We start from the raw sequence: 25,599 nt of genomic DNA on the forward strand, positions 1-25,599 counted from the left end.
ATTGGTTTTTAATCTTCATTAGGATTAAAAATAATCCTTGGGCCTTCTCCAAATAATATTTTCCATGAGTTGCTCAAATTGGGCCTTAATTCTTCATGGGCTTGAATTCTTCATGGACTTTAATTTTTCATGGGTTTGATTTCTTCATGGACTTGATTTCTCCATGGCTTTGATTTCTTCATGGACTTGAATTCTTCATGGACTTTAAGTCTTCATGGGCTTGAATTCTTCATGCCTAAAAAAAATAAAAATAATTTAATGTTATTAATAAATTATATGTTATATATATGTAGTACACATGGCACATATATATATTAGATTATATTATATATATATTACATGCATGCATATAATGATATATATGTATTATATATAATTTTATATATTATTATTATTTACTTTAGAACTTCATTTCATTCATCTTTCAATTTAAATTTACATATAACCATAAAATATATATTAATATCTAATTTAAACCATATTTAAGATCGAAAGAAGGGTATAATTATAACAAAATTTTTACAAAATTAACCACTAATCAGTGGCGCAGTAAGGCCCTTTCTTTTGGGGGTCACTTGCAGTTAGTGCAGTCGGTCCTTTCCACTATTTATGTGTACTAGGCCTCGGTGTTTATCCTCCCAAAGAAGGTGATTAATGAAATTGAGCAACTTATTCGAAACTTCATCTGGAGTGGTAATGAGGCAGACCCCCATAAAGCGAAAGTTGCTTGGCGTGATATTTGCTGCCCGAAGATGCAAGGTGGCCTCAGCCTTAAGCCTCTCTATGTGTGGAATCAATCCTTAGTTGCCAAGCTTATGTGGCGTCTGCTGGCTGAGGATAGAGAGTCCTTATGGGTGCAGTGGGTGCACACTTATCGGGTAAGAGAAACTTGTTTTTGGCTTCTTAAGATTCCGTATGCCTGCCCGTGGTATTGGAGGAAGCTGCTCTTATTACGGGGAATCCTAAAGCCTTTTTTTTGGGCGAATGATAGGGGATGGTTGTAGCACGTTCTTTTGGTATGATCAGTGGCACCTGTTGGGTGTGCTTATTGATTGCTTCCCTCGCTAGTTACCTCATCAATTAGGCATCCCTATCTTGGCTAAGGTTTCGGATTTTATTGAGGATGGTGCTTGGTCTCAGATGGAGACCCTTAGTTCTATATCCCTTGATTTCTGTGGAAGCCACCTTCCTAGGCTGCCTAGCCCTGGCTGTCATAACGAGCCTTTTTGGCTTCCAACCGTAAATGGGCTCTTCTCAGTTAGGACTGCCTTCCAGGCAATCCAAACTCAACACTCCCAGGTTCCTTGGTATCATTTAGTTTGGTTGTCTGTTAATATCCCTGCCCACTCGTTTATCTTTTGGCTTGCAATTCGGGAACATTTATTTACTCTTGATCGTATTAACATGTTTTTGTCTTTCCCGAATAGATGTTTCCTTTGCAGGGCGGATGTTGAGAGACATAGCCATCTTTTCTTCCAGTGTAGCTACTCGCGTAAGGTGTTGTCCTTTTTCTGTATATCGAAGAAATTCAGCTGGCCTTAGTGCAGATGGGACATTAGAGTTCTTTGGGCTGCAACTAGATGGAGCGGCAAGAGTCCTTGGCATGTGGCTAACAGATTAGTGCTTTATGCTATGGTTTATTTCATCTGGAGGGAGCGCAATAACAGGTGTTTTCGTGATCAAGAGAGATCAGCTTCTCAACTGGCTCATTTGATTCAGTGTGCTGTGTGGGCTCGACTGACGACTATTTGCTTCAGGTTATCCCTTCAGAGTCATGCTCTTCGCCATGTTTGGAGGCTGTCGAGAGACCAGACCTCTCATCCCTGTTGAGATGCTTTGTTTTGGAGGCAGGATGTTGTGTCCATGGCGCTTTATCTATGGTACCAGCCCTCCTGTGCTCTTGCTTCTTTCATGCCCAGCTCATCTGGGTTTGTTGGCTCACCAGTCGTTGCACTGTCAAAAATTTTTTTCGTTGCTTTTCCATTTCGAGATGGTTACGTCTCTCTTCTTCCAGACTATTTATTCTGTACATATGTTATCTTCCCCTCAGCTTTTTACATTCTTCTTTGTTTTTAGTCTCATGTTTTTTTTATATATCATTTTTATTAAGTTTTATAATGGTTTATGACTGATTAAAATTGAATATCATTGAAATAGTTAAACAATTAAAAAAACTAGACTAGTGTAAGCACAACGATGTGCTAGGACATAAAAAAACTCTCATTTTTTATTTTGGATGGAATGATATTCAAGTAAGATGAATTTTGTACACAAATTATAATTTTATATATTTTGAGGCCATGAACATGTATTTTACCAGGAAAACAAAAGGGTAAAACAATGATTTTTAAGAATAGTGAATAAGCAAAAATTTTAAACGAACATTGAGTTTTAATTAACCTTGTGAATTTAGGCTAGATCCAAATTTTATTATTTAGTTGGGCTAATTTAGGCAGGGTATCGACCTATATACTCTTTTCAACAAATAGATTGGGTTAAGCCAAATTCATCTAGTTTAACGTCTCTATATAGGACTCCATCATATATTCAACAATTTGTTAGATGTGATTATAACACGTCTTATTTTTTTAATGAAGTATTGTATTTTAATAAAACATTGACAATGTATTGATTTCCTTTCTATATTAATTTTCTTATTAGGAAGGGAAATTGCTTTGGTACCAATTCTGATGGTAGAGGGCAAACTCTTTAACTATATAACAGAACTCACTTTTAGTAGCTTCAAGGAGTGCCGATTGTTTAAATTTATATAAATTAGTTTATTTGAATACATATTTTTATTTTAAATAATATAAAATCATGAAATAAAAATTTCAATTGAAAGTCACACAGATTATTTCAAAACAAGTCCTAAACATATAAGTAAGTTGAGTTTACAATTGTAATATCCTGCATCGAGTAATAAAAAAGATCGGAACAACTTATCTTGAAAGATCTACACGAACTTCTCAGGGGGTCACCTATCATTGAGTTTCCCCAGCTCAAACACGCTTAACCCAGGAGTTTCTTATTTACATTCAGCCAAAAAAGTATACAGTTGGTGTTATTTTCTTCTTTACTTATCTTCGATATATACCACTATTTTCTGGGTTCTTGGGATATTACGTTCTCTCTCTTGAGCACATGACGTATTCGTCATGCAATCTTACAACTGGTCCCAGATCTTCTTCCCTTTAGAGGCTGCCATCCTATAAGTTCGTCAGAAACTGCTTCTTGAACAGGCCTTTGAGCCCCAGCGCCACTCATCTCCCTCATCGGATCGCCTTTACCAATGGTCAACTATGATATCACCTGTAACATCTCGCATCAAGCAATAGGAAGGATCACAGCAATTTACCCTAATTGGCCTATACGAATTTCCCAGGTGGTTACCTTTCCTTAAACTTTCTTAGTTCAAGCACGCTTAATTCGAGAGTTCCTTATCTACATTCAGCCCAAAAGGTATTCAACTGGTGTTGTTTATTTATTTACTTATTCTTGATATATACTACAATTTTCTAAACTCGATATTACAACAATCAATAATTTTTAGCTTGACAAAGTAATTTTTTTAACTAAATAATCATACTCGAACCGGCCTAAATCAAACTGAGATCTAAGTCACCTGTGAGTGTCTCTATTTACTTGAAGCCTTAATTATAGTGGAGGAAGCCAGTGGTTTATTTTAGGATAATCAATAAGTTGGATCTGATCCAAATCCAGTGAAAATTATGCACAACAAATCCAGTTCTTTAACATACAGATATGGTCAAATTTGATACATTATGATGGATCTGGTCATTCATGGATATAATTGTATATAAATACTTGATTCTAAGGATATTACAACTGTTTGCAAAAAAAAAAATGAGCCACATATTTCTAAATTATAGCATTGAATTTATGTATATATAAGCAATAAGTGTAGAAATAATTACTCCAAACTCTCTTAAAATTGAGTAAAACCATAGGAGATGTCTTTGTGCCTTTTGAAAATGGTAACAATCTTTTTAACTTTTACAAATATGTCATAATTTATCCTATATTGTCTGTTAATCACAATTAATTTGTTCAAATTACAAATGATGCACTCATTATCTTTGTCTCATGCCTCTAAGCCCTTTATCTTTCAGCTACTATAGTGCTAAATAAATCTTATTCTTTCACTAACCACTACAACAAATTTTGAATTAAGAGGCATTTAAAAATGTCTTAATAGATAGTTTATTAGGGCATTAATAATAATACCTCATGTAACTGTGCCCCAAAAACGTATTGAGACACTTATAAATGCCTAAAAAACAACTATAAATTTAAGTTTATTACGACACTTAAAAATGCCTCAAAAATTACTATAAATTTATTTTTCATATCCCCCATAAAACTATCTCTTAACTCTAACTTACTTCTCCCTCAGCTCGAACCCTGAACCTTTCATTCTTTTTACACATACATGACCACCTAATCTACACATTATCTTATTAATATATGTGCCTATGTTTATTTTATAGTATATCTAAGTTTCATTAGAATTTTTCTATTGGGCCATTTAAGATTTGTCTATTATGACACTTTATTAGAGTGTCTTGTTAGAATTATTTTAATGGGGCATTTCAAAAATTCTGCCATATTAAATTTATTTATTAAGACACTTATATTTGTCTATTAGGGCATTTCATTATCGTGCCTCATTAGAGTTGTTTTATTAGAGCACTTCTTTAAATTGTGCCTTAAAATGATATTTTATAGGGCACTTAATTGTTATGCCTCATTAAAATTATTGTATTGGGGCACTTTTTTAGATTATGCATTAAAATGGTATTTTAGAGGACACTTTATAAAAAATGTCCTAAACAAGATGCCTCAACAAATCATTTTTGTTGTAGTGAACCATGCCTTAATAGTGTTTTATTCTTACTTTTAGAGCATATATCAAGTGATTGGATTACAATAAGTTATAATTCGTACTAATAGATCGTGAGTTCAATTTCTTACTCTACGCAGTAAGACAAAACATCCACATATAATTTATCTCATTTACAGAAATTGAAGGCACAAGTTGTGAAAAATTACACAATGGCAGTAATCCCAAGTAATGTCTTACTCCTTTAGTAAGTGGTTGACCGTTGTTGTTATCTCCCATTTTTTGAAATAACTCTCTTAATTGATTATGACATCTCATTAATGATTTTGAACCTATTAATAACTAGGTTCATTAGAACACAATTGACACTTGATTATAGTTTGAAAGTATTTAACCTCTCACATAAAATAGAAAGTATATCAAAGATAAAAAAGATAGGAGAAATGGACATATTACTACTATTGTTGTGAATAAAAATATTATTATCATCGTCATTCATCATTTGTATCTAATCTTTTTTTTTTTTTGTATCACATTTCATTCATTTTTTTTACTCATACCAATAAGGGTTCATCAAATCCTATTGGCGTTGTGATGGTTTCATCAAAGTATTGGCCACAAGTGGGGTTCAACTACAATGAGTTATATAATAACACCATTATATTTATGTATATATTATAAAATATAATTTATATATGTATCTATTTGGTAATTAAAATATTTTATAAAGTATATTTTATTTCATATAACAAAATTAGTTTTTTATTTATATATTTTTATATATTTTAGTTTATATTTACATTTTAGAAAATATTATATTTATATATCAGAAATTAATTCCTGTAATTAAAAATAAATTTCTCATAAATATATTTATTTATTTATTAAAAATATATTTTAATGTTTTAGTTTATGTAAAAATACAAATATATAATTTGTGTTCATATATTTAGCTTATATTTGTATTTTAGAAAGTATATTTTTTAGTTTGCCGTTATAAAATTTGGTAACTAAAATGTATTTTTGTAATTAAAAATTATTTTATGTAAGAGCGGAGAAAGAAAAAAATAGACGCGAGAGGGGTTAATTGTACTAATAATCACTCAACTTTACATGATGTTATTATTTAGTTACTAAATTTTAAAATGTTATTCATTAATCACTGATAATCTGTTACTACTTAATCATTGAATTTTAAAATATTATCTATTAGTTATTAATATTTTAAAAATATTTTTCATTCGTCACTTGTAAACTTAAAGTTGAAAGATTAACGAATGATGAGAAATGATTTTGAAATATTAATAACTAACAAGTAGTATTTTTAAATTTAGTAACTAAGTAATAACAGTTTTGAAATATTAGTGACTTCAAAATTTAGTGATTAAATAGTAATAGAATGTAAAATTGAGTAATTATTGATGTAATTAATCCGAGAAAAAGAGAGTGTATAAAAATTAGAGGGAGAATGATGATTTTAGATAAGAAATGTTTCTAGATAAGAAATGTTTTTATAATTTGAAAAAAAGAATATGACATATAATTTCACCCACCTTCACTCGAGATCGTTATAATTATTCTCTCTCTCTATATATATTTATAAACTTTATCCGCGGCCCCGCGGGGGTTCGTTATCGCTGCTTCTTCCGCACTGCACAGACTCTCTCTCTCACTGGCAGTATTCGCCAAAACTGAAAAGCATCCATCAGCTCCATAACCAATCGCTCTCTGCAGAATTGGACATGCAGTCTTCAATTTCATCCTATCCAGCCAATGTTGCCCGACCGAGCCACGCCTTGGAGCCCTCTTCTCTCGCTCCCGCCAATTCCATCAAGCCTCTGAACCTCCGGTTCTGTGGCCTCAGAAGGGAGGCTCTAGGGTTTTATCAACTCAAACACCGCGTCATCGTTCACAGCCGGAGACAAATACCGAAGAAGCTATTTGCTTCGTTGTCCAGAAATGGAAGCGCTCCAACGTCGTTCGATTACGATCTTGTCATTATCGGAGCCGGGGTGGGCGGCCACGGTGCTGCTTTGCACGCCGTTGAGAAGGTAAAGTGAGGCATTTTAGGGAGTTGTTTTGACTTAGGTGGTTTCGAGATATAATTTAGTGGAACTGGTAGTCGAATGGTCATTTTAGTTGCAGATATAATTTAGTGGAAGTGGTAGTCGAATGGTCATTTTAGTTGCAGGATTCGTTCAGCTTATTTTTCAATTTACAACTAGAATTAGGGGTACTGAAGCTAAACTTATCTGTGTTTTTTAGTTCGGTTGAAAATAAAAAGAAGTTTGTTAAAAGAAACTAATTTTTGTAGTTTAATTGTCCATAGGAAAATGTACATGTATAACCAAAAAACCAAACTTGGCGTTTCTGGGCGTTATTTTAGTGCAAATTGTTGTTACTGGTCATTTCAATTACAGTTGTCTCTGCTAGTTAGTTTTCAGCCTTTTATTCTCCGTAGTTCTCACTAATGCCACGTTTGAAACTTGTATGATCTGTGGACCGAAAATTGGAGTAAATGACAGGAAAAGAAATAAAAGAATTGCAGCCAGATTTATTTTTTTAATTTTTTTGGATGGTTTATAAAATGAGAAAGAAAATGGACGAATCTTTGTCAAAACACAATTCCTTCGTTTCTTCATCCATCATCTATATATATACATACCCACTGTTGGAACTAGGATTTGGCCAATGTGGGGAGGAAATAAAGGGAATGAAGCAAGATAGGATCAGAAAAAAAATTGTAAGTTAAATTTATTTACGTATGGTTGGGTTAGAATTGAAATGGAAATTTTCTATGGCGGCAGTGGAACCTTGTCATTTCCCCCACTTAGACCAGCAATATGAGGCGCCAAAGCCTGCTGTGGAGGCGCCTCCACCTCCTTCAGCCACACCTGCTCCAACTTCTCATCAACTAGTGAGGGATTATTCTGTCCCTCCGTCATGAAATCATCAAGCTCAAACCCTTCAAAGATCTGGTTCATCATCTCTTGAGCTTATTTTTCTTCTCACCCTCGTAAATTTTTTCAGTTTCTTTGGGAAGGGCTTTGAAGAGGTAGCTCTCTTGGGTTGCCATTTTATGGGTGTGGTCACTCAATGACGTTAGGAGAAGCCTCTTGAACATTTGCCTGGCAGCTTCTTCAGATGGCCAAACCGTCAACTTGGCCTCGTTAGGGATGTAGAGAACAAATCCTGTTTCTACAGGATGATCCTAATGGCAATGAAGTCAATACTTCAAATGAATTTATTTGGGTTTTCGATTACTGTGCACTATAATGCTTCCACCAACTAACATCCCAACCAAGTGAGAGCTATGGACTGATTAAACTCACAGAACTCGATAATTATGCCAAGATCCAGGGTTGTGTGATTGAGATGACACATCGGAATTCCTTCCAACATCGAAAACTCTTTCTAATCATGTACACCTTGGCCAGGGGTTTTCCAATCATAGCCTAACTGAAACTGCATAGGATGTTCACCCCCATGCCGGAGGTCAATAGATCTCATTGGTGAGCATCTGCCTCCATACACCACTGCACAGTGATCACACAGAGAGCATTTCCACCTCTTACACTGAATGGTTTCGCTCAACGACAAATTTTCAATACCAGTGCACAAGACAACTTTGTCACCTCTGGTTTGAGGATCAGATATACAATCGAAAACCAACAATAGATCATTAATCCTCTCAACCATGTGATCTGCCACTAGCGTCACATTTAATAGATGTTCAACCACCTTTATCATTAGTATCTTATACTGATCAAAGGTAGTAACTCATGTGCTAATCCATAATCGATTAATTATAGTCCCCATTTGATAAATCTAAGAATTAAGAATACTTTTAAGAAATCCTTTGTCATAGATGCTTGTCACATATTCTTAACAACTTAAGAATAGGACCATTAGGAAATTTCAGGACTCATTCATACACATTTGGAGAGCAATGAATGAAGAAATGACCAACAACAACAACAACAACATATCCAGCCTTTATCCCACTATGTGGGGTCAGCTACATGAATTCTAGACTTCTATGTATTTCTATCTTCTGTCATATCTTCATTGAGATCCATACACTTCATATCAAACTTTAATGTCTCCCTCAAAGTCTTCTTAGGTCTACCTCTACCTCTTTTTTTGATTAATTGTTCCATTTCATCAACTCTCCTCATAGGAGCGTCTCTTGGTCTCCTTCTCACATGACTAAACCATCCTAGTCTAGTCTCTCTCATCTTCTCCTCTATTGGCACTACTCTTATCTTATTACGAATAACTTCATTTCTAATTTTATCTTTTCTTGTATGGCCGCACATCCATCTTAACATCCTCATCTCCGCTACACTCGTCTTTTGCTCATATTGGTATTTGACTGCCCAACATTCTGAGCCGTAGAACAAAACTGGTCTTATAGCTGTCCTATAGAATTTTCCTTTCAATTTTAATGGGATTTTACCATCACATAACACCCCGATGCATTTCTCCATTTTAGCCAACCTACCTTAATTCTATGTGTGACATCCTCGTGAATTTCTCCATCTTTTTGAATCACTGATCCCAAATATCGAAAATGGTCTTTTCTTTGTAAGATTTGGTCTTCCAATTTTATTATAACATCCTCCACTCTTGCATTCTTACTAAATTTACATTCCATATATTCTGTTTTCTTTCTACTTAATTTAAATCTCTTAGATTCTAAATTGTTTCTCTATAACTCAAGCTTAGTGTTTACTCCTTCTTTTGTTTCATCCACCAATACTATGTCGTCTGCAAATAGCATACGCTATGGCACATCTGTCTGAATATCTTTAGTGAGTTCATCCATTACTAAAGCAAATAAATATGGACTTAGTGCAGAACCTTGATGCAATCCTATTGTAATTTTAAATGGTTCAGTATCCCCTCCGCATGTTCTGACCCTTGTCTCTGCACCATGATACATGTTCTTAAGGGCTTGTATATAGGCTATTTGAACTCATTTCTTTTCTAAAACCCTCCATAATACTTCTCTAGGGACCCTATCATAGGCCTTTTCTAGATCTATAAACACCATATGTAGGTCCTTCTGATGATCCCGATACCTTTCCCTTAGGCGCCTCAATAGGTATATAGCTTCCATTGTTGACCTACCGAGCATGAAACCAAATTGATTTTCTGAGACCTCTATTTCTTTTCTGAGCTTCTGCTCTATTACTCTCTCCCAGAGTTTTATGGTATGGCTCATTAACTTAATTCCTCTGTAATTTTCACAATTTTGAACATCTCATTTGTTCTTATATATAGGGACCAAAGTACTCTTCCTCCACTCATCTGGCATCTTTTTTTATTTAAGAATCGCGTTAAATACTTTCGTTAGCCAGGAGATACCCTCTTCTCCCATGCATTTCCATGCTTCTATTGGTATATTATCCGGTCCCACTGCCTTATGATTTTTCATCTTTTTTAATGCTTGCCTTATTTTATTTGGACTTATGCGTCGATAAAATGTATAGCTCACGTTCCCTTCGGAGTTACTAAGATGTCCCAACCTAACTCTTGTGTCGCCATCATCATTGAATAATTTTGTGAAATACTCCTTCCATCTCTCCTTAATCGCTCCCTCATTCACTAATACATTTTGATTTTCATTTTTTATGCATTTCACTTGATTTAAATCCCTTGTTTTTCTTTCTCTTGCTTTAGCTAATTTATATATATCCCTTTCTCCATATTTTGTATCAAGTCGTTTATATAGATTCTCGTATGTTTTTGACCTTGCTTCACTAACGGCTTTTTTTGCTGCCTTTTTTGATTCTTTATAATTTTTTTGATTTTTTTCATTGTTGCACTGATATACAGCCTTTTCGCAATTTTTCTTATTTTTAATTTTCAATTGCACTTCTTCATTCTACCACCAAGACTCCTTAAGGTTAGGGGCTCTACCATTTGTCTCTCCAAGCACTACATTTGCTGTGTTTCTCAGGGCATTAGCCATTTTTCTCCACATTTGGTTTGTCTGTCCTTCTCCATTCCATTCTCTTCTACCCCTTAATTTTTCTTTGAAGATTAGTTGTTTCTCCCCTTTTAAATCCCACCACCTGATTCTTGGATTTTGTTTTATGTGATTTTTTCTCTTCCAATTTCTTACTTGGACGTCAAGTACTAGAAGTCTATGTTGAGTAGTCAAACACTCTCCCGGTATCACCTTACAATCCCTACAACATACCCGGTCCTCTTGTCTCATGAGGAAGTTATCTATTTGGGTGCTTGATGTGACATTTTTATATGTGATTAAGTATTCGTCCTGTTTTTTGAACCTAGTATTGGTTATGATGAGCCCATATGCCATTGCAAAATCTAGAATAGACTTACCCTCATTATTTATTTTCCCGAATCCATAACCTCCATATACCTCTCTATAGCCATTTCCGTCTCTACCCACATGACCATTTAAGTCACCTCCTATAATCACTTTCTCTCCTCTTGGTATCATTTGTATGAGTCATTCTAGGTCCTCCCAGAATTTTACTTTTATCTCCTCACCTAACCCCGCTTGTGGTGCATATGTACTAAAGATATTCATAGTCATTCTTTATAGAATAACCTTCACCATAATAATCCTATCCCCTATTCTCTTTACATCCACTACCTCATCTACTAAGCTTTTATCCATAATGATCCCCACTCCATTTTTTGCTCGATCATTTCCTGTGTACCATATTTTATATCCATTTTCTGACAAAGTTTTTGCTTTTTTCCTTACCCATCTCGTCTCTTGAAGGCACATAATATTAATCTTTCTCCTAATCATCACATCTACCACTTCCATAACTTTGTCTGTTAATGTTCTTATGTTCCATGACCCAATCCTTAATCTATGATTTTGTTTTTGGCTTTGACTTTGAATTTGATTTTGTTTTTGATTTTGATTTTGATGTTGGACTAACTTCTTTACCCACATCCGTCCAAGCAAATGCGGGAACCCTTGCTCATTTGTCACTACATCCGGGCGTCGATGCAGCGGCCCTAGCTCACTTCACACTACACGCGGGCAGTGTAGCACGTCGCTATGAAGGGTTACGCCTACACCCAAACGTTTTTTCATAATTTGTCAAGAGTTCATGTTTTGGATTCGACTAAGTATTACGTTGATTGTCGGTTACCTAACACAACCCTCCTCCTTTATCTGGGCTTGGGACCGGCAGTGGATAACATTCCCAGGCGGAGTTGAATGAAGAAATGACCATTTTATTAATTGCAAGAATATCATACATGTATCCCTATTACATACTAGATGTCGTTTAGTTCCGACATTAGGCATACATCACTAACAGACTAATGGTTTGATGATTTTGTAGCTATGCTCACTGTTATGGCTGGCTTTGTTTTTGCTTGTGTTGGCAGTTTTCTCTGTTTTTGAATCATCTTTTGTATTGTTTTTGTGATGGGGTGGGTTGTTTGAGCATGGGAGTTGTCCGATGCATATAGACTTTTGATTGTTCTCCTTGTCAAGCGGAAAAAAAAAAAAAAAAATAGGGATGACAATTTTGTTATCAGGCTGTGTATATCAAGCCATAAGTACAACAGTACACACCATGAATGTCAAATACCTAAACTCAAATATGACAAATGTATTATGATAATATGGCAGATCGTATAACTCGTTTAACTAACAGACCGTGGCAAAATGAATTAATATAACATAACATAAACAACCCCATTTAATCAATGAACATAATATGACATAACATGAATAACTCATTTGGTCAGTTGCTTGTAAATTTTAAAACCTATTTACATCTATTTTGACCCAACTTGTCAAATTAAATAAATAAATTACATAAAAACATAAACAACTACAAATCTAATATGAAATTAACTTCATTCATACATTAAAAAATTGATGCTTTATCACAATATTCAACATGAATTCTAACTCTAATTTTTTAACCAAACTGTGAAACAAATTACATAAGACCTAAATTTCAAATTATATTTAAACAATAAAAAGTAAACAAAATTAACATCATTCAATATGTCCGTTAACTCCTCAAATTCAAATCTGATGGAGATGGAGTAGCTTGGATAAAACTCAATTTGATTATGAATAGGGAATATGGATAGCTATAAGAGATCTAATCCCCTCAGAATTTGTTGTGGGATTGTAAAGTAGTCATTGAGGCTAAACTATGTTAAATTTTTTGTGTTCTCTTTTCTCTTTATTTGTATATATATTTTATAATAGGTTATACGAGTCATTTTGGATTAAGTTAATTGAGTCACAAGTGACACAGTTTGACATGGTTAACCTATTAATTATATTTGTGTTGTTTTTGAGTTAAATAAGTCAACCCAAACCTGATATGATCAATTCCATGCCAAATTCAGGTTGGCTCAATTTTGACACTACCTGTTTAAGCCAAACCCAAATATGCTAATTTCATGTCACTTTCAAGTTGTGTCAATGGGTTGTAGCACCCCAATTTTTAGAAAGAGATAAATAAGAGGGAAAACAAAATCCAAGAGGAAATAGGATTTCTAGAGCCATTGTAGATTAGGATAATTTAAAGTTTCAAAGAAATTGGATTTTTGAGTTCGAATTCTAATTGGAGATTGGGACGAGAGAGATTATCATAGTTGTGAAGGGATTTAGATTGGGGTGGAAGTTTGAATTGAAGATAAACTTGATTTCAGAAATTGTCTTGGATAAATTAGAATGATATACATATATATATTATTGGAACAGAATTTGAGAAGGATTGGGATTTATTAAAAATTCCTTGTTAAAGAAGAATTGTTTAATCCAAAACTTGGAAGCAAACTAATTCCTTATTGAAGAGGGATTAGGATTAAAGATGTCGATTTTGAGGATAAATTAGAAGAAAGACCTATGTATTATCTTTTTAGGATTTGATAAGGATTATAATTAATTGGAGAATTAGAAACAAAAGGGGAAATTGAAACCAAAACCAAAGAGGAATTGGATAACCCCGCAAAGTCGCTAGATTAGTGGATTTTCTCTACAAAGGGGGTTAGGTGAGTGGTTATTTCTGCTTTAATACATGTCTTGAAAATTAATCCCATGCTTGATTGAAAATTATTTTGATATAATATAAATCTCAATTTTGTTGCTTGATCTATACACATGAACTCTTGATTTGCAAAAAAATTGAAAACATAAAATTGTGAAATCACTTTGAAAGGTACGAAAAGATTTCTGTTATGGTTTTGAGAAACATGATACAAAGATTTTGTGATTGGTCATACAATGTTGTGAACTTGCACACTGGTGGACTCTAGGAATTAGGTGTATCGACTAGATCCAAGAAGAGTGTTAGATTACCTTATGTATGGTGAATCCAGGAAGAAAGGGGTATTGGGTAAATTCAGGAGGAGTACTGGGTTACCTTATAAGACTCTAGGAAGATAGGGGTACCGACTAGTTATTGAATAGATTTGAGAAGAGGACTGGTCCCCTCTTGCATCAATGAATTTGGGCTATATTGCCATGGAAATATTTGTTGAGATGATGATTTATTTACATTATGAAAATTGAATAGATACGCGCTATGTAATACTGCATGAGTTAATTCTTTTGTTGACACATTTGAAACTGAAATTTAGTTTATTATATACATTTATTATATACGTATGAAATTCTTTATTTTGAACATTGATCTATTATGTGGGATAATCTTCACTGGGCATTAAGCTCATCACTCTCCCTAACATTTTTCAGGAGAACTGGATTAGTGGAGCTAGACATGGACTTGCATCAAGGGGTTATAAGTGGTTGAGATAGTTAAATTTTCATTTATTTTGATAATAAATTGGATGAATGTTTAGGCTTCGTGAATTTTAAGTTTTGGCTTAGGATTCATGGCTAGTTACACAACCTATGGAGGGGGTTGTGACATGGGTCGTTATATATCTGTTACCTTTGGATGAAACCCCTAAAGAACGAAAGAAACATATATATAAACTGATATGTAACTGGTGGAATGAAACACTCAAAAGAAAGAAACACACAAAAATCAAATATATTTTACGATGTTACATGGGATATAGGGTCATTTGGGTTAAGTTAAATAGTCATGAGTAACAGAATTTGACACTAACACCCCCCCCCCCCCCAAAAAAAAAAAAAAAGATCTACTACAGAGGAAAAGCAATTCATACAAGATATGAAATATTGGCGGTGAGGGTTGTTTATGATTTAGATGTTTTTAGTACTTTTTTTTTAGGTTTAGGGGATGAGATAAACTAAGTTTGATCCTTGCAGGGGCTCAAAACTGCCATCATTGAAGGAGATGTGATGGGGGGAACATGTGTAAACAGAGGTTGTGTTCCATCAAAAGCTCTTCTTGCTGTAAGTGGTCGTATGCGTGAACTTCAGAATGATCATCACTTGAAGGCTTTAGGTTTGCAGGTAAGATAATTACAATGCAACCTTTGCTTCTGAAGCAAACAACAATATAAGCAGATAATTTTGAAATGGAACTCCTTTATTCCAAGTACTGCAAGTCCTACTTGGTTTTTGTACTCCATGGCTATTTATAAAATATTGGTGATGGGAAATACTGAAATGTACTTATAAAGGTATCCCCAGCAACATGGGGGTCTCAGCTTCAAAACTATGGGAACTTCCTTCCCACACACAGGGTATTGTTGGACCTCAGAACCTGCAATTGTGGTAGCCTTGTGCTTTAGGTTGCATTGTGGTTCATGTCGTCATGATGCATACCCTAGAGGTGTCCCTGCCAACTAAAAAATAGCCCATCAATAATTTGCACATCAATTCGTGGATGTTAAGATTCCTCCTTGTAGGCCTTTGGAAATGGTCAGTCAATGAACCTTGGGATAGGTGAAATGTCAGCATACCATCTTTGCAGGAAGTAAAATAGAATAACAAGTTCATTAGTATGTGGAAACTTTTTTGATAGCTTAAGTTCCTCTGGACCTCCTAACTTTCTCTTGTTTAACAATATTTGACGTCATAGCATGCACAAAAGCTTCTCAAAACTTGAATAAGTCTCTGCACCCTTATTCTAATACCATATGACCTATTGTTTTATTTTTACATAATGATAGGTTTCAGCTGCTAACTATGACAGACAGGGAGTTGCTGATCATGCCAGTAATCTTGCTTCAAAAATTCGTAACAATTTAACAAATTCATTAAAGGCACTTGGCGTGGACATATTGACAGGTTTTGGCACAATACTGGTAGGTCATGCATACTGTCATATGGAGTTACTGTCTATTAACATGGAAATTGGAAAACAAAAAGTTATTTCAGTCAAACTCTATGATAATCTGTACTTATTGCATTAGCTAATATTTGTCATACCTGCAGTATTATCTCATTAAAGGCACTTGCCACCCCAATGGTTTTTTTATGAATATGTTCAGGGTCCTCAAAAAGTGAAATATGGAAAAGTTGGCTTCTCTGATAATGTGGTTACAGCAAAAGATATAATTATTGCTACTGGTTCTGTTCCTTTTGTCCCCAAAGGCATCGAAATTGATGGTAAATCCTTTCTTCCCATTTCTTTTTGCTCATGTTTTATGGATTCTTATAAAACTCTTTGGTTAAGGCAGATTACTGCTATAGGTTTCTCTTTTCATACAACAGACAAGTCCTCTTCAATAGTGCACTATCGTTTACTGCCTGCAAGTCATTTACGTTTTTTGTTTTACCCTGCAAGACCTGGTATGGGTAGTGTCTGTCAGACCTTGCACATAACAAATTTACATGAGCCCAAATAAGCATTTAATAACTTGGCCTTACAGCCTGAAATAGGTTCCAGGTATCTGACACACCCTCCATAAAATTTGTTTCACAACAATTAGTAACATGATTTTTTTGACAAAGAAAAAGAAGGCACATTTAAGAGTTTCCATGAATGACTTGCACTCACCTGTTCTAACAAATGATTTGACTTGAAAAAATAAAGGAGACTTCCATAGATTTAGCTTTTAAGCATCCACTCAGTGGTGCATGTAGACTTTTAAAAATATTTCCTAATGTGTATTTGCCACTCTGTATATAGACTTAAAAGTATGACCTGAACTAAACTTAATTATTAAGTTGTATAAATAGTGGAATCCGTTATTCTAAACCAAACCAAGCGAAGCTGGTCATATTAATTTGCGAAGGAAACAGAGAGTCCATTTGTTTTTGTGAATAATAATTTTAAATTATAAATAAATTCCTGGATCAGCCCCTGCATCCACTTGATAAGAAAATTTCCAATTTCATATAATTGGGAGCTCTGTCCTTTCTTTTTGTCTTAATATGCATTTCTTGGATGAGAGCACAAATAAAATAGAGTGGAAGAAAATTCAACTCATGCTGATCCCACTGAACTACACAGCAGGAACAAAACATGTGCTCCATCTAAAAGATCCTTGAAGCTGATTTATTAGTTTGCATCCTTGTTATAGTCCTTATAGATGTAAGAACTATTAGACCAGTTTTTCTCCAATAGTTTAACAGCCAAACTTGGGAAATCCCCTGCTTGGCACTTCTTGGTATGATTTCTAATTTAACTATCCATTGATATGCAGGGAAGACTGTAATTACCAGTGATCATGCTCTTAAATTGGAGTTCATTCCTGATTGGATAGCTATTGTAGGAAGTGGCTATATTGGGCTAGAATTCAGTGATGTTTATACCGCACTTGGAAGTGAGGTACTGCCTCTTTGTCTTCTTGGAAAAGAACTTATTATAGTGATATTATCATTATGCCCTCGGATTAGAATCAATTGTAAGATAGTACTAAATTGTAGTTGGCATTGAAAGAATTGATCTTGTCCCAACCATCATCACCAATGGCACTGCAATTGTTCTCTATCAAGATTATGAGATTTTAGAAAATCTTATTTGATGATGTGAATGGTGAGCCCTGGAGTTTTATAGTTATGTTTGACCCTCTCTCTTGATTGGTCAATATTGAACCCCCTTGATGGTGTGCCCTAGTTTTTTGGAGTTGTCCCACAGTGGGAAATTGACAATGATATTGCAGAGTGTATCTAGCATTCCAAAGGCAACATAGGTGGAGAACAACCGGATGGTGAGTAAAATGTTATGTATAAGATTTCCTCAGCCAAGTTGACAAGATGCATGTCTTTGATGGCTAGACACTGATGTAGAGATTTTCATTGGTCAAGCAGAGAGGGTACTTTGATCATCCAGTAGGTAACACTCATGTGGAGTGTTCCACTGGCTGAGTGATGTGTGATTGTGTGAAAGTCTTCAGAGGCAGTTGGACGAGACTTTCATCAGCTGTGCCAAGGAGGTTCGTTAAGCGTCTTTGTGGCAATGGCCCATGAAGAAATTATGGAGGTTTTTAAGTGCCATCTTATCAGGCTTGCACTGGGAATCTTATATGGAGAGCTTGATCCCAAGAGAGTATATGGAAATTCAGCATAATTCATGTGGAGGTGATCTAGTAGACCAACTAAGAGGGCATGCATGTATACTCACGCCACATGTAAGATGAACTAGCATGTATTCTCTCTCCAGGCTATTGCTTTATTTATTTTAGAATGCTCGCATAAAATTCTCAACAGATGGTTTGGCTTGCTATGCTGTGCTCAATGTATTATTCTTTAAGAGTTTATACATAAATAATGATAATAGTAGCTTCACTTATTCTGCAATTTGTACACTTGCTTCTACCGGGTGCTACTATTTGTGGTCAAACTCTTTTCTTCAGCATGTTTATTGTGCACTGCTGTTTTGTTTTTGCAAAAGTGTAATTAGGCATTCTTTGCAAGTGGAAGTCTTTTGTTTGTTTTGTTTTTTGTTTTTGTTTTTTTTTGCTGTTGCCTTTTGTATTATTATGTACATGCATAATATTTCTTTATGTTGATACTAAAAGTTCCATTCCCTTGTGCGGAATCCACATGAGCGGTTTTTCATTATTAGTCTGATAATTTGCTTGTAAGTAGTAAATGCAGTAGTTTCTTCTCATTGTTGTTTTTATATTTTGTCATCGTAGATCCTTGATTTTTTCAGAATTATCAAGTCAATTAAATTTATCAGAAAGGTATTTTATAGGTTACTTTCATTGAAGCTCTGGATCAACTTATGCCTGGATTTGATCCTGAGATAGGAAAGTTGGCCCAAAGAGTCTTAATAAATCCTAGGAAAATTGACTATTACACTGGAGTGTTTGCATCCAAGGTAATTTGATTTCCTTTTTTCATTTGTGCCATGGATGCCTTTTTCTGAAGGGCCATTAATCCCGTGTGTTTTCTTTCCTATAGGTTACTCCAGCAAAGGATGGGAAACCAGTCATTGTTAAACTCATTGATGCCAAGACAAAACAACACAAAGACACATTGGAGGTAATTTTAAGTTGTGCAACATTAATGGCTACTATTTTGTTCAGCTAAGAGAGTTTAAAAATGAAGAGGTATTTTTCCCTGGTGGCCCTGAAGTAAAGTAGTTCAAAACTGCACTTAAACATTTTCAGGAGCACCCTTGATCCCATTTATTTTTCCATGTTATTAGTTGTTCACACTGACTCAATCCCAAACTTCTGAATTTGTTCTCCATAGGTAGATGCAGCCCTGATCGCAACTGGAAGAGCTCCATTTACAAAAGGCCTTGGACTGGAGAATGTATCTCCTGTTGAACACTAAAGTGCATGCTATAATTCTGAGCTGTTTGCTACCAGTTTTAAGACATGGTTTCAGCAATGTTTTGTTTGTTTTGTTTGTTTTTTTTTTCAGATCAGTGTAGTAACAGAACGTGGTTTTGTTCCAGTTGATGAGCGCATGAGAGTTATTGACAAAAATGGGAATCTGGTTTGTTATGAACAACCTCAAAATTACATTTCCTTCATTCCTTTACTGGTTCATGATATAATACTCATCATTAGGTTCCCCATCTATATTGCATTGGTGATGCAAATGGGAAAATGATGCTTGCTCATGCTGCAAGTGCACAAGGGATTTCAGGTACGCTGCTACTTCCTTCCTATTTGCTATTTCAGGCTAAGTACTTGCACATTACACCCATTCCATGCTTTGCACTGTTGTTTATATAGTTGTTGAGCAAGTCAGTGGAAAAGATCACGTACTCAACCACTTGAGCATTCCGGCAGCTTGTTTCACCCATCCTGAAATAAGCATGGTTGGACTGACAGAGGTGATTGTTAAATCTTCCAAGCATAATATGTTGTGTTCTAGTATGTTTGCTTTTTTGCATTCTATATATATTAATAGTCCCCAGGTATGAGCTCAGTTGAATACACCTGAAATATTCTCATGATTTGTCTCGATCAAGTGAAATGAAGAAAGATATTTTATTGCAATCATGACATGTTTCATTCAACTGAAATACAACTGACGTGATGGAAGATATTTCACTTATATTCCATTCCTTTATTCACTGAGATTTTAATGAATATGTAAATCTATTCTGTCATTGCCATCAACAGGCCTTCCATCCCATTTAGAGTTGTTTTGCTTTTCAGTTGATTTATCTTTGAAAACTACTTTACTCTTGCTTGCTCCTTGGTTTCAGGTGCCTAGAAAACCTCCAGTTTGGACAGGTTCTTCAGTTTGGCCTATTATATTTCTGTCCATAGCATCTGGATTTCTCATACATATGTAATATAATTACGAACCCATTATGATACCACAAGTATTAGATACACTGGGTTCTAAAATATGTTTTCTCAAAATGCTGGTTAGATTGAAAGTCCCAAACATGAGTTTTCCTCAATGTGGCAATGCTTTTGCTATACATGCATAATTAAGATAGAGGTGTCTTCCAGGAAATATGATTGCAACGGCTTGAGAAAACAGCATTAAAGGTTGCAAATTTTTCTTCTTCTTGTACATTTTCCTTTTCTGCTATTTTATTCAATTATTTTTTTCTGGCGCCCTGCCTCTGTTGGAGTAATGACACTTCCGAGATAGTGGACTTTACTTTTCTGTCCCCATGCATTTGGGCATTCTGCTAATCAAATCTGAATTTATGATTGATGCTTTCTTTTTAGTACTCTGGAGTTATCCCTACAGCAGTATTCTGTTCATGATTGAAGATTAATTAGATTCTTCATTTTCATTGCACATGCAGCTCAGCTTAGCTTTATGTATCTGTTGCACTAAGGATGTGTTTGATAGCATGGAAATTTCATGGAAAATGTCACATCCGAAGAATTGAATTCCATCTTTGCTATTTGACACACTGCATTTTTCATGGAATTGAATTCCATAGTACAACCATTAAAGCATGTTTTGGCCTCTTTTCTATGGAAAATTCCATTTAAGGGGGAAGTGATTTTTGTTTTCCATGCAAGTTGGAAAATGTTTTCTTTTCCAACTAAATGCTATCAAACACACCCTAACAGTTTCTGGATTCCTACCCCCAGCCCGTAGAAAAAATAAGTCAATAAACAAAACGAAATTAAAGAAGGCTTAAGTGCAATTTTCTTGCCTCATTGTTCTCTTCACTTGTACAGATTTGATGAACATCTAATTTTTGCAGCCTCAAGCAAGGGAGAAAGCTGAAAAAGAAGGGTTTCAGATAAATGTTGCCAAGACAAGCTTTAAGGCTAACACAAAGGCCCTAGCAGAAAACGAAGGGGAGGGACTGGCTAAGGTAGTGTTTCTTGGCTTTCTTCCTAATCCAGCTTGAATAACTGATGATATTTCTTTTTGGTAGGGGGCAGGGAGTAAACCAGTCTCTTTCCCCCATGTGAACTTTTTTTTTTTTTCTTTGGGAAAACCTTTCCCCTATGTGATTGATGATGTTATTTGGAAGGCAGAGGTAAACTCCATAGAGAAATTGTAGTTGATGATAATTCAATAGGACAAGCTAGGGTGAGGCAGGCGGTTTACATACACATATGCACAATTGTTCTTTTCTGTCAGTCTCTAGCAACTTTCTCTTCTTGTGAAGTTTTTGTTATGGTCTGAACCATGAAGTGCAGTTTATCCATTGCTCCTTTAATCTTCCTTCACTTGAAATTACCTAGAAAAAAAAAAAAAAAAAACCTTCATCTCTATATATAAGCTTGTTTTATTTCAATTCCAACTCACAGTTGAAATTGAATTTTCATCTGGCAATGTATCTTTCCAGCTGGATTTGACTGCCATACGTTTATCCATGTCATCATTGCAGTTAATATATAGGCCAGACAATGGGGAGATACTTGGAGTTCATATCTTCGGGTTGCATGCTGCAGACCTCATCCACGAAGCATCCAACGCCATAGCACTGGGGACACGAATCCAGGTATCATTTCTATGATAGCATTTCTATGATAAAACCCAGCCACATCATTGGATGCCTAATATGCAAACCTCCACAATATATATTTGTATATACCTTTTGGTGAATTTGAAGGTTATCCTCGGCCTGCAACCTCTGGCTTAGTTCTGTTTTGATGACTCTTACAAACCCAACTAAAAATTTGCAAGTGGTCGCTTAGCTTAGAAATATATGCTACTGGCACTCAAATAATTTAACTCTGTTCAACCAGTATGACGAAGCAATTGCTTGATCAAAAAAAGAAAAAGTATGATGCACCTGCTATTAAGAAATTAATCTACAACAGACTGATAAGAGTGTGGTTTTGTATTTTGGCACCTTGCAGGACATCAAATATGCAGTCCATGCTCACCCAACCTTGTCTGAAGTTCTGGATGAACTCTTCAAATCAGCTAAGGTACGGCACTAAACATAACATCTACAGCAATAGATGTGGAGAAGATAAGAAGCATGCCAATGGTTTTCACTTCTACTATTTCTAGATAGGATACTTGCACAGTTTCCGGAATTAAGATTTTTCTTTTTTCGCTGAGTGGAGCAAGGAATTTTCAGATATAACTGTGTATATATCTCTGCACATGCATAAGCAACATTCATTTTTATTCTTTTCCCCTCACAGACCACCCTAGTTCCAAATGCAATGTTTAAGGGGTTTTTTGAAAGAGTTTTCAATTTTTTATTTTCAGTTTTTAGTTTTTAGTTTTCATTTTATTTTATTTTTTTGATTTTCTTTTTAAAAAATGAAAACTTATCACATTGTTTTATAACCAAAGATTGTTTTCGGTTGTCTTTTTATTTATTTTTCTTCTTTTGCCTCCCCAATCCTTTTTGTTCCCACTGACGAAAAACCAAAAAAGGAAAGAACAAATAAAACTTTAAATGGAATTGCTGAGTCCTTATATTTCTGTTGACATATGAACCCAACCCCTTTTGCATCAAGCTTTAAGGATTCTGACAATACTTGAAGCAGGTAACCGCTCGCCCCGCTAGCAGGCTTAGTGAACCTGTTGCAGTTTAAAAGCCCCTCGGCAATCAGGCGCAAAATTTTTGGTGAGACTTCTCCTTATGGGGATTTGCAAGTTTTGTGTCCTTGGAAGGGAAACAGCAAAATTCTGCTGCACTTTGCGAGGAAACAAAATACTTGGAAAACTCGCTGTCCTCCGAAGATCATTTGCGCTTGTTGGTTTCCCATAGAATTACTATGTCCAAACTTTCTGGAGCTCTGTTTGGAAGCTTTATTACACATACTAAAACTTTTTAACTCTTTCTTGAAGTGTTAATTCTGTTAGAAGCAATGAATTTCAATTATAGTGAAGCTTTGATTGTCACTGAGGTTGGTCTTTTTTTCAAGTTCATCAAGACCGAAATTAGAAGTCTGTTCCACCATTCATTAAGTTTGAGAGCTGAGAAGCAACAATTAACACAAGGCAACAAAGAGTATTCCCATTTATAAGAACGAAAATGTGAAAAAGTTAGTAGATTTCATAGAATAGGCATCGAAATGAGCCAAAATGTATGATCTTCAAAACAAAGTAGGAATGTCAGGGATCGAAGCCTATATGATGAAACCCTAGAGTTAGAGTGGCCACAGGATCTCATTGATAGCGCCAAACAAGAAAAAAAATAACTAAGGATTGAAAATTCTGTGAATAACAATTAAGATGTGGTGTTTAGACTTCTTCAGTGGCTGATTCGCCACTCGTATTGTTGTCTTCCTCGCATGCCTCTGCTTCCTTAGAAACATAGGATCCATCTGTACAAAAAGAAAAAAGAAAGAGAAAGAAAACATAAACAAGTATATGTATAAATATGTCTACCTCTGCATAAACAAATACATAAATTATAAACACATAGATCGCTAGATCTCTCTCTCTTCTCAAAATATTGAATTCATCTATACAACAAAAAATACAAATAACTATACAGATCAACGCGTATATATTTTGATATATTTATATTTTATGTTGTACCAAAATTCAAAAACAAAAAAAGGAGAGATATATGATTCACAAGTGCCAAAAAATGCATAATTACATAAATATCATGTCATAAACATCTATAGTTATAAACATCATGCAGCATATATATATATATGTGTGTGTGTGTGGGCTTATTCAAGCTCAAAAAATGAAGGAAACTTTTCTCTTATATGAGATCATGGGCCCTCTCGTTGCTTCCAAATCTAAGGATCATAGTCTCTAACTAATGGTCGTTCTTGGTACACTAGCCTCCTCCCTTGGGATGAAGTAATTTCTTTGTGTAATCTTTCCTTATTTTTTGGAAAAAGAAAAAAAAATTGTTTCCACAATCCAACCCGTACCCCTCCAATCACAAAAAAGGCATTTTTGGACCCTCTTCGATCTATCTCCTTATCTCAATCTCTATCATATTATAAATAAACTACTCTTTATTTTTAACTTATCTCAAAAATTGTGCATACTCCAACCCACATTCTCTATCTCCTCTTTATTTCACTTTCTATTTTATTTATTTGTTTTTATAAATTTTAATTCTATTTATTTTACTTTATTTATAATTTTAACACAAACACAAAATAAACAAATTAATAACTAAATATACAAAATAATCAGATATACACATAAACAAAATAATCAAATATACACATACACAAAATTAATAATTCAATATACAAATCAATAACTAAATACATAAAAAAAAATCCCCAAACAATTCCACAAAAATTCTCGAAGAAGGCACTCATTTCCTCGATCTACTCCTCGTTCAACTAAAAAAGACAATGTTCTACTTGTTGCCGACACCAAATTCGACCGTCGTTCTACTGGTTGCCGCCACCGCCGCTACTCGTTGCTGGCATTTTCTTTAAATTTTAGATCTACAATAGAGCTTGAAATAAATAGCAATTTTTCACTCCTCAACTCTAAAAAGCCATTTGAAGCTCAATAAAAATTTGGAGAGGGACAAGGTAGATAGGGAAGCCAATTTAAGATAATTTCCAACAATTTCTTCCTCAAATTTTGGCTTGGCAAGAATTTGCCCCACACGTTGGAGATGGTCTTACAATTGCTGCCAAGTAGCTATACACACCTTACTTCTCATATTCTATCGTTTGTTCATAGAGATTGTTTGGCTTAATGTTTTTTAATGTGTCTTTTAAGCCTTTCTACTTAAAAACTGTGTAAACCTTTATAACTAACTAGCGTTTAAGTTGATAATATATTTGGATAAATGTATTTTAAATTATAATTTATATAATTATGTATTTGATTTGAAAAAATTGACAAGGTATTACAACTTAATAAAAAAAATAAAATAAATATGTTGCTAAATAATACAAATAAAGTTCATAAAATATTAATTTTTAATAAAATTAAATTACAAATAGATATCCAACTAATAAAATTTTTACTATTACACGTTCATAAATTATATATAATTATTAAAAATATATTAATATAATACTTTATGTTTAAATTTAGG

The 25,599-nt window shown here is 34.6% G+C and overlaps 1 protein-coding gene across 1 annotated transcript; it reads left to right on the forward strand.

Moving 5' to 3' along the window:
• Positions 1 to 6,486: 6,486 nt before the first annotated feature.
• LOC127811544 (dihydrolipoyl dehydrogenase 2, chloroplastic-like) lies at positions 6,487 to 23,468 on the forward strand. The gene is made up of 15 exons (XM_052351501.1): positions 6,487 to 6,915; positions 15,129 to 15,275; positions 15,938 to 16,072; positions 16,259 to 16,376; positions 17,417 to 17,541; positions 18,913 to 19,038; positions 19,122 to 19,202; positions 19,416 to 19,478; positions 19,590 to 19,664; positions 19,739 to 19,817; positions 19,907 to 20,007; positions 21,355 to 21,468; positions 21,991 to 22,104; positions 22,466 to 22,537; positions 23,111 to 23,468. Exons 1-15 carry the CDS (start codon positions 6,607 to 6,609, stop codon positions 23,156 to 23,158), a joined length of 1,707 nt encoding a protein of 568 aa, XP_052207461.1. The 5' UTR covers positions 6,487 to 6,606; the 3' UTR covers positions 23,159 to 23,468.
• The last annotated feature ends 2,131 nt before the right edge of the window (positions 23,469 to 25,599 follow it).

This window comes from Diospyros lotus, chromosome 10, assembly GCF_014633365.1.
Source record: "Diospyros lotus cultivar Yz01 chromosome 10, ASM1463336v1, whole genome shotgun sequence".
Classification (NCBI taxonomy): domain Eukaryota; kingdom Viridiplantae; phylum Streptophyta; class Magnoliopsida; order Ericales; family Ebenaceae; genus Diospyros; species Diospyros lotus.